The following is a 10,441-nucleotide window of genomic DNA, read 5'->3' as shown; positions in this document are numbered from 1 at the left end:
GGCAGGCCGGGCTCACTGGCCAGAGGGCCTTTTGGCCTCCACTCTCTGCAGACTGGCCAGAAGCCACACGCAGCCCAGCCCTGCAGAGGCCCAGTGCGTGGGAACTCGAGCAGAAGCAGGGTGGGCTGGGGCCCCTGAGCGACCAGAGTTTACACCTGTCTTGCAGCTGGAACCTTCTGTGGAAAACGCGAAAACAGTGGCAGATCTTAATTTGGAAGTTTATCCTGTTCTGGCCTCTTCCAAATATAGTAAAAATAATTCTTTTTCTTCAAGTACATCAGAGTAGAAAAGGAAGTCCGCTTTCCCTCGGTCCAGTGTGATCAGCTCGAACTCTGCGGGCCAGCCGCCCAGGGCCTGCGCATAGGCCCGGGGCCATGTCTGCTGACCACTCGCTCACCTGCCTTCTAGATAAAGAAGCTACTGGCTTCAAATAGGGTGTTCCGTTAGACACGTTTCTCTCTCTCTCGCTCATCTATACCAGTGGCGCCTTCTGCTCTTGAACAAGGCTAGAAAGCACCCTGGTGCAGAGGTGCACAGCCTTCAGAGCACTGCCCTCAGCGGTCTGCGTGCAGAACCACCACAGTGTGGGTCCAAGAGTCGGGGCGAAGTGGTCCCCTCCCTTCACTCCAGACATGAGCAGGGCTGGCTCTCCAGAGAGGCCGCCCTGGGGTCCATGGCACTCAGTCTGGTTTTCCATCAAAACAGAACACAGCCAAACTCGGCCTTAAAAGCATTGGTGACAGAAGGCAGGGGCTAGATGGACACGTCATCAGTCAAGTCTTTCTCTGGATCTTGAGAAATTAGAAACAGGTCATCGAAACATTTCAGAAACAACCATGTGCGTGAAGAGGACATAGCTGGCAGGGGCTGCCTCACCCAGGGGCCGGCCAGGGGGGTCGCCCGCCCTCGGACACGCCCCAGCTCCTTGACGGTGACCGTCTCGGTCACGCTCAGGGGGAACGGGAAGCCCACTTTACTCCCAGCCATTGTCTTTGACCATGTGAGCGAGCTCGATGATGAACTTCCCTTCCTTATACTTCTGACTGCTTTCAAAGGCGTGCTCCTTGAAGAGAGAGAGAGGTTTCAGAATAGAACCTGTTTCGTTTTTCAACTTCTTTCTACACGTGGCAAAGGAAGGAAGGACAGGGTCACGTCTCCCTGACACAGCCTGCACGGGGCGGCCTGGGGCCGAGGAGGGGCCACTGTGCCGGGGATCAGGCGTTGGGGGCGGGAGCTACGGCGGCAGCCGTGCAGCCGAGCATGGGCTCAGCAGGGCAGTGCAGCAGGGACGGTGAGCAGGAGCCTCCTTCCTGAGGCTCGGGGTCACGAGTGGGGGAAAGGAGCTGGGGGCGGGGTGGGGCGCACTGGGGAAGGGAGCACGTCTTCCATGCACTTCCCCCACCCTCCCGCGACGGGCCCAGGAGGGTCCTGGGGTGCGGGCTGAGCACGCCAGATGAGTTGGCTGTGAGCATGACCGCACCCAGCCAGTGATCACCCGCACGGCGGGCACAGCCTCCCCGACCACTCAGCCTGCAGCCCCTCCTTGATGGTCGGCACCCGGCCTGTTTCCGGCCCACTGTCTCCACGTGATGCGGACCCCAGTGACTCACGTATTTCCACCCGAGCGTGGTCTTGCAATTCTCGCAGTAGATGTCGGCCACGGCGTGCAGGCCGGTGAGCAGGACTCGCTCCTCCGCAGGGCCGCAGCCCACGTTCACCCTGCGGGGAGGAGGTGCTGGCACCCTCGCAGGGTGCTTTTCCACCTGCCGGCTGCTCCCGGAACCCAGGGGTGTCCTCCCTGACTCCCCAGCTGTCCCCTGCCCCTTGGAAGAGAAGGGACAATTTCTGGCTTCCCCCACCAAGAACCCAGGACGCTGCAGGCAGCGAGGAGGCACCCAGAGTTTGCTGTCTCCACGGAAACCAAGATGGACCCCAGCTGGGGGCACCCCATGCCCCTGGCCTCTGAGGAGCTGGCGCTGCCCCAGCCCTGGTACTCACACTGAGTTGAAGAGGTAGGCTCGTCCCTGACTTCCCTGAAAGGACTGCAGAGAAGGAAAAGCCGTCAGAGGGCCAGCCGCGGTCAGGGCTGAGTGATGGGAGCCCTGCCCTGGGGGAGTGGAGGCGCCCCCGTAGACCCAGACGGGCGTGGAGGGGCCACCGGGCAGAGCGCCCGTGAGCCTGTGCCCGGGGCAACATGTGCCAGCGTCCAGCAGACGTGGGGAGCACGGGGCGGTTGCCGTGCCTTTCCACGGGAACTATGAGAAAGCCACGGCCCCAGGCAGCCCCTTTCAGGGAGGGAAGCTTGTAGCTCGCTCATTCCAGGACGACCGAGGCAGAAGAGGGCATCTGTGTGTCTCCAGCCTCCAGCCAGTCCCGACTGCACGGCCACAGGGCCTGCAGGGGACACTGGATGGGGACTTGCCACCCCAGGTGCCAGGCTCAAGGGACCAAGTGGCACGGACAGGCCTCAAAAATAACCAGAAATGCGAACGGATCAGAACCTTCTTTGGGTTCTTGCTTATCACCCAGGAACAAGCTCCTGGCCCTGGAAGCCAAGTGGCCCACAGCCCAGGCCTCGGTTTGCACAGGTAGACGGTGTGTGTGCAAACCCAGCCACCAGCCCCCGGGACCCACCACTGGGCAGTACCACAGCCAAGACCCCAGCACCGCCCATGAGGCTGCAGACACTCAAGGTCAGCGCACCTGGGAGGGTCCATACTCCTCTCCTCACAGGCCCCTGATTTCGCGAGCAGACACTTGCCTTAGAGATCAGCTCGTCGTGATTCGCCAGGTGGGCCCTGCAGTGGACACAGCTGTAGGTCCGGTGGCAGTCTGGCAGATACGCTTGGAAAGTTTTGGACTTGGTCGCCCTCACCATCGCGGGGCCCTCCTGGCTCAGCTCAGGGCCGGCGCGGGAGGAGCTGCAGCTCTGCTGGGCTCTCCAGCAGAAGAAACACCGGCACATGCACGCCGCAGCCGTTGTTGTTCGGAGGGCGCGTGGCTCCGTCCACACAGCTCGGGTGAGAGGAACGCCGTCACCTGTCAACACACACCGCCGAGGGTCACGGAGAGGAGGAGCCGCAAAGGACGCGCCTGGTTGAGGACGCCTGTTGTGAAGACGCGGGAACCTGCGGGCCTAGGCGTTCGAGACCTGCTCCTTCTCTAGTGACTGCACACGGAAGGAGGCCGCCCCACCGTGGCTCAGCCGCTCGCCATTTAGTTGGGAGTGGCCGGCGAACTACTCTCACACACACATAATTTGAGAAAACAGTAGCTCAAAAACGTCTTTTGTCCTCTGGCTTCAGGACATGTGGACGAGACAGCACCCAACAAACTTCCCACCTGAGAGACGCCAGGAGCGCTGGGCCCATGCTGCCCCGAGTAACGGGGCTCGGCAGTGGCCCCGAGCACCATGATGTCTATGCGTGCGTGGTGGCTCCAGTACTGGTCTCTAGGAAATTACCTATCAATCCAGAAATACACCCTCACGCACAGTCACCTGATTTTCAACAAGGGTGCCAAGACCACTCTACGTGGAAAGGGCAGAGCCCTTCCAACAAATGTGCCAGGAAAATAAAGAGACGGGCCTGTGAAAGAACGCCACGCAACGGCGCGCTCGGGAAGCAGGGCCCCGAACGCGGACCAGAGCCGTGCAACTCCCAGAAGAAAGCGCAGGGACGGTCTGCGCGACGCTGGACTTGGCAGGGACACCAGGAGCGCAGACGCGTCTGAGGACCCCGGAAGGAGACGCGAGAAGAGTTGCCAGCACTCAAGGACACAGTGCAGACTGATCGCCAGCAGACCCCAGGAGGGCAGAGGGAGGGACAGCCGCAGCGCATCACCCAGCAGCGAGGCTGCACGGCGCTGAAGAAAAGCGGGGACGTCTGAGAAGCCTCCCGAAGGGAAGGGGAGGCCACCTGTCAACAGAGCAGCTTCCCAGTCAGTCAGCAGAAGGCGGAGGCGGTGGGGAGGCACCCCTAAGGCCCTGAAGGGGAACCCCGTTCTCCCGGGACTCTGCAGCGGAATGTCACCACAGACCTCGGGACCCGTCATCTGCAGACGAGCAGCTTGACTTCAGGGAAGTATCAATGGAGGAGATTCAAGGATCGCTTCAGACAGAAATGAAAGAAAAAAACAAAGCCCACTCGGGTCTCAACTTCAGACCACAAGGGGGCAGGATGCGGAGTAAAGCAGAGGCTGAGGGTGCAGGCGGGCGGGCAGCCCACCTCCGGAGCGCTGGGACTTGCTCGGGATGGGTGAGCAAGAGAGCACGGCGGAGGCGCGGTCAGAGCAGCGTCCAAAAGCGGCTTCGCGTGCGGACTCGGGCCGCTCTGCTAAATGAAGGGTAAAGGCACTTCTGATGAGACATCTGTCCCAACGAAGAGTAGCTGTGCCACTTCCAAACGTGAAGGGAGGTGAGGAAGGGAGGGAGCGTGCCAGGGGAAGGGCAAGAAGGGTAGCGAAGGAAGACTGAAGCCCAGGCATTTCAGTGCGTAGGTGAAGCGTAAGCGGACTCACGTTAGAGCTGAAGGTTTCAGGCTAGACAGAAAACAGACTTTACCTCGATGCTGCTTCCAAGACACACCCCTTAAATTGAGGCACAGGAAGGACGAAAGGAGAAGCGAAGGCGGCAGCCAGACCTGTGGCCACAGTCACTCGCTGACGCGCGTGATTCCCACAGAGAAGTTAGTAGAGAAACGCAAGTCAGAGCCGCAGCGACAGCACCTCACACGGGCCGGAAGGGCCGTCACCCAAAGGCCACAGCTGACAAAGCCTGCAGAGGGTGCGGAGCCCGCGACGCTGCTGCTCGGAGCGCAAGCTGGTGCGGCCACTGTGGAGAAGCGTGGGGGCTTCCTAACAAAAAGCTGACAATAGTCACCATACAACCTGGCGACCCCACTCATCCGGAGAAAACATTCAGAAGGATACACGCAGCCCAGCCTTCACATCAGCACTGTTCACAACAGCCGAGAATGGAAGCAGCCGAGTGTCCACTGACGGGTGGATGAAGGTACCGCGGGGCGTCTGTGTACACGTTTCATAATAATGCCTTTGGCAGCGGCGTGGATTGACCTGGAGATGATCACGTTAAGCGAAGTTAGGCAAATAGCGTAAGGAGCCACTTACAGGGGGATCTGAAGACCCAAGCGAACTGATGCACAAAACAAACCAACGCAGGAGAAGCGCTGAGGGCTCCAAAGGGGAGAGGCAGGCAGGGCAGGGACAAGCTGGAGCTCGGGGCTCACACACACACGCTACTACATACGAAGCCGTCAACTAGGCCCTCGGCTGTGCAGCACAGAGAGCCCCCCAGGCGCTAAGAGCCTGCATGGGAAGAGAGGCAGGGGCAGCGCACGCACCGCAGGTCCCCGCCGTGCGCCGGGCGCGACACTCAGTCAGCCACACCTCAGGAGGATGAGCGAGCTAGAGCAGCAGGCGGAGAGAAGAGGGCGTTACAGGAATGAAGCACCGTTCATGCGTTTGCATTTCCCTTAAATAACATTTAATGGAAAAAGGTCCATTAGATGAAACAGCAGGGAGGTAAGTAGCAAGTGTAAAGCTTGTCACTTCCTAACAGTCTCAAACTACGTAAGTCAAAAGTTGGAAAACCCTGAGATAAACTGATAATCAGAATAGGACTGGTGGTTGGAGCATATAAATGTAGTATACGTGATAGCTTCTATATTTTAGCATACTACACGTAGTTACATAGTACATAAGTATACAATTTGTATTCCACTGGATTTTTCACCAACTGATAGAGCAAACACAGATGAGGGCAGATACACTTCATTTTGATGAAGAAACCGGAGCTAAAACACACACAGAAAACCGTCTGAGAACCAGAGGCTCCAGCGCATCACTGCGCGCAGACATCCAGTGAGCGCGGCCGCACAGCGCGCCCAGCACACCGAGGGCGGGACTCGCCGCGGGCGCTCAGACCGCAGCACCAACGAGGCGTCAGTGATGAAGCTAACTAGAGAAATGCTCATACGCTTCTTACTTAGGAAATATGCTGCTATATGGAAATCAGGACATGTTCTGAACAGTAACAGGGGCTCCCCTTGTGGCTCAGCTGGTAAAGAATCCGCCTGCAAGGCGAGAGACCTGAGTGTGATCCCTGGGTGGGGAAGATCCCCTGGAGAAGGGAAAGGCTACCCACTCCAGTATTCTGGCCTGGAGAATTCCATGGACTGTATAGTCCAAGAGGTCACAAAGAGTCAGGCACGGCTGAGCGACTTTCACTTCCAAACAAATAATTATCAGAACTTAAAGGGGACCGTAGGCTCTTACAGGATGGATATTAGAAGACAGGCGGGATTACTGAGCTAAACACCCATCTTTAAAAACGTTGAGAAGTCACAGGAAAACAACCCCAAGAAAATACAAGAAAAGGAAAAATAGGGGAGAACATAAGGAAAGAGAAAGCGGAGCATGGACCCTCTGGAGAGAATCAACAGGCAGAGGCGTGCCCGTCAGCTCAGCCAGCCTCGGAAACGCAAACGGGTGGCGTCTTCTGCGGGCAAGACTTGGGGAGAGGCGCTGCAGCCGGCTCAAGCCAACACAGTTGCAAGGCGTAAGCCGCACAGAATAATTCCTGGAAAATTAAAAATATGACTCAAGAAGAACTAGAAAAGCTGAATAATCCTGTCAACACAAATCAAGTCACTGGTAAAAATTCTCCAATACACACCCTGATAGCAAAGAACTTCCTGGAGAAGTTGACTGCACCTCCAGAGAGGACGCGTCCCAACCTGGTGAGAGCGCTTCCAGAGGAGAGAGAGAGGAAGCACCGTCCCACCGTTTCATGTGGCTTAACCTCACCTCAAACCCCTGTCTGGGGGTCAGCACTTTCACTGCTGGGGCTCAGGTTCAATCCGTGGTTGGGGAACAGACCTCGCAAGTCCTGCGGCAGAGCCAGAAAAGGAAAGCAAGAATGGAATTCATCAAGTTTCTTCAAAGAAACCACGATGCAAACATCTATGTAATATTGACCAGGCGGGGCCCAGCTCTGTGTTACAGGACTGTACAGTTGAGGCAGTTTTATCACAAGAATGCAAGATGATTTAACATTAGAAAAATTACCACCAGTTGTTCCATTTCTTGAATGGATGGAAAAAAGTTCGGAAAAATTTAACATGCATTCACAATTTAAAAAACATTCCATGCAAACTAAGATTGTAAAGAGAACTGTTTTGAGGCATGTACCAAAGAAACAAAGAAGAAACCACTCTTGGGAAACATCATACACAACGTTACAAGCTGGAAAGTTCCCTTTGAGATGGGCACTAAACCAGGATGCCTCTACAGCCTCATTCAGCGCTCCCAGGAGCCCCAGCCAGCTCCACAAGCAAGGCCACCTAACTGAAACCCAGCTGGCACACAGCACGGTCACGACAGAGCATCTGGGAACACCGGATCCAAGACCCGAAACCCCTTGGACACGACTCTGAGGGGTAAACACAGCTCTATATCCATAGGGCAGGCTGAGCGCCGAAGAACTGATGCTTTTGAACTGTGGTGTTGGAGAAGACTCTTGAGAGTCCCTTGGACTGCCAGGAGGTCAAATCAGTCCTGAATATTCATTGGAAGGACTGATGCTGAAGCTGAAACTGCAATACTTTGGCCACCTGATGCGAAGAGCTGACTCATTTGAAAAGACCCTGATGACTTCCTGGTGGCTCAGACGGTTAAGCATCTGTCTACAATGTGGGAGACAATGTGGGTTCAATCCCTGGGTCAGGAAGGTCCCCGGAGAAGGAAATGGCAATCCACTCCAGTACTATTGCCTGGAGAATCCCATGGACAGAGGAGCCTGGTAGGCTACAGTCCATGGGGTCGCAAAGAGTCGGACATGACCGAGCGCCCTCACTTTCTATCTTTGATGCTGGGAAAGACTGAGTGCGGGAGGAGAAGGGGACGACCGAGGATGAGATGGCTGGATGGCATCACCGACTCGATGGGCATGAGTCTGAGTGAGCTCCGGGAGTTGGTGATGGACAGAGAGGCCTGGCGTGCTGCAGCCCGTGGGGTCACAGTCAGACACGACTGCGCGGCTGAGCTGGGCATCCATGGGGAGCCACACCGTGACCAGGACTGGAGATACCGTGGGTATGAGTCTTCCCCAAAGTCACTGCGGAACACAGTTCCAGCCACAGCATAGGAGCCCTGCACACACGGCACAGCGCGAACGGGCAGGGAGCCAGCGGGGCAGAGGCTGGGCCCGGGAGGGTCTGCGGGGCACCGAGGCTCTCCTCGACCCTCTCAGCGTCCCTGGCGGGGTCTGCAAAGGAAGCAGTGACCGGAGTGGGAAGCATTTACACCTTTCAGACCAGGACTCGGTCGGTTTGAGAAGAACTAACAGGGCGGGAAGGGTTTGGGCTGGGGTGGTCCAGGAGGACGGCCCCCAGCGGCCCCCCGCTCGGGCTCGGGCTCTCCACACCTCCTGCTGTCTCTCAGACTCCTCCAGCTCGCGGTGCCCAGGAAGCCGCGGGCTGCAGCGGGCGGTGTGTCCTGGGGGCGGGGAGGCCGGCTGGTGGCGGGGCACACCAGCCTCAACCAGGAAGAACGTCCTCCCTGCCTGCAGGCTCTGAATCCGTCTGCGTGTCTTCACTTGAGTCTTCTCTCTAAGAGCCTTCAATGTGGTGCCTTCGCTTTTAGCCCTGGTGCCTCAACTTCAGAGCCCTGGGCCCCTTTCAAGGCAGAGGCACTGGTGACCTGTGGCGGCCCGCCTTTAACAGGTGACTGCACGGCAGCCCACCCGTCTCCTTGCCTGGAGAATCCCAAGGACAGAGGGGCCCGGCAGGCGGCAGTCCATGGGGTCGCAAAGAGTCGGACATGACTGAGTGATTTTCACTTTTCACTTAGAACGGGGACAGCCCTCATTTCCAACTCCAAGGGACCTCTAACGGGGCAGGGCCGTTTAAGTGGCATCCTGGGGATTTCCCGGGTGTCCCAGGGGTTAGGACTCGGCGCCTCCACTGCAGGGGCGGGGGCTCCGTCCCTGGAGGGGTAATGGAGCCGCTACACGCAGCACAGCCAAGCAGACAGGGCGAAGGCTCGCCCAGGCTTTTCTGTTTCTTTGAATTCCTCCGGGTGTAGATTGCCTCCCGCAAACTGCCAGCCACCTGGAGGCCCCCTCCCCTGGAGCGCCAGGCCCCGTCCATCCTCAGTGCCCACGGTCACCCTTCAAAGGCCGGTGAGCCTCCAGCCCGCGCGTTCTGCCCTCTGCCCTGCCCTCCCCCCTCGCTGACCCCTGGGGGGCCCAGCAGAGCAGGGGCCCTGCCTGGATCTTGGTCACAGAGAAGCGTGTTGTGATTTAACTGGGCTTTCGGGCTGTGCGTCCGCGAGGCCAACGTCTCCAGCCACCAGTACCGTGCGCTCTCCCAGGACCTGCTGACAGGTCAGGGCCCATCTTGGCACCCGAAGGGCAAGCGCACCTCACTGCTCTGGCCACCGTGTCCCTGGGTTTGGGGAGCAGCCACCATCCTCCCAAGATGCTAGTGTGGGTAAGTTTTTAGAGCAAAAGCAACATTCTGGATTCCAGAAGTTTTCCTCCTAAAACAAGCATGGATATTTATTTTGAGAACATGAATCAGGCCCATGTCCACATGGTGCTTCACCATTTGGAAGACAAACCTGAGAACCAGAGCCCCAAGCAAGCAGCTGACTCCCGGGAGGGCGTGGGCTCCGGCCCCTCCTGCCGCGGGTCTGTGAGTCCTCCCGGGTTCCTGAGTCCTCCCGGGTTCCTGAGTCCTCCCGGCCCTGTCCCGCCCACCTGCCTGCTGAGCAGTGCTCTGGCACTGAGCCTTTCTTTTCTAAGAGCCTCTGATACACTGTTTTAATTTCTCCCCCTAGTAGCTAAGAGTCCTTGGGTGCCTCCTAGCAGAAGTCGCCCGCCCACTTCCTGCTCAGAAGGGAAGAAGCAGGCAGGGCTGCCTCTCTTCAGTTCCAAGAGGAAGGAAAGACGCTGGGACCCTTGGCCATTTTAGGAACCTCATGCTCATTGAAACATCAAGCACCCCTGTTGCCGAGGAAGGGATGGGAAAAACCAGAGACGCGGAGAGGAGCCAGAACGGGGCTGGTGCTCAGCAGAGGGTGTGCAGCTGAGGTCTGGGGGTGGGGGGACTCGGACGGACCAAGACGGAACAAAGCCACGTGAGGGGAGGCTGGGGGCCTCAAGCCAAATTGCTACCTGACCTGTAAAATGGGCCCAGGCGCCCCGAGAATTGCTCTGGGCATCAGGCAGGCTGCACGGTGGCCAAGGGCTGTGTCCATGCCTAACAGCGCCCATGGGGAACCCTGGTCCCGAGGCCTCCTGGGTGTGGACACGGCCTGACTCCAGGGCCAGCGACAGGCCCTCAGAAGAGCCAGTGCTGCAGTCACCGCAGGGTGTCACCCAGCGCCCAACCGGACCAAACCCTCCCCACTGTCCCCCCTG

The 10,441-nt window shown here is 58.1% G+C and overlaps 1 protein-coding gene across 1 annotated transcript; it reads right to left on the bottom strand.

Annotated features, from left to right (window-relative positions):
• Nucleotides 1-630: 630 nt before the first annotated feature.
• YPEL1 (yippee like 1) lies at nucleotides 631-2,921 on the bottom strand. Its single transcript, XM_068990097.1, has 4 exons — nucleotides 2,762-2,921; nucleotides 1,999-2,042; nucleotides 1,611-1,719; nucleotides 631-1,063 (listed from the first exon to the last, which is right to left on the bottom strand). The coding sequence occupies exons 1-4, from the start codon at nucleotides 2,876-2,878 to the stop codon at nucleotides 974-976; spliced, it is 360 nt and encodes a 119-aa protein (XP_068846198.1). The 5' UTR covers nucleotides 2,879-2,921; the 3' UTR covers nucleotides 631-973.
• Between the last annotated feature and the right edge of the window lie 7,520 nt (nucleotides 2,922-10,441).

The sequence above is a fragment of the Capricornis sumatraensis genome, chromosome 17 (assembly GCF_032405125.1).
Source record: "Capricornis sumatraensis isolate serow.1 chromosome 17, serow.2, whole genome shotgun sequence".
Classification (NCBI taxonomy): Eukaryota; Metazoa; Chordata; class Mammalia; order Artiodactyla; family Bovidae; genus Capricornis; species Capricornis sumatraensis.
The sequence above is the reverse complement of the archived record's forward strand: the minus strand, read 5'-3'. Positions and strand labels throughout refer to the sequence as shown.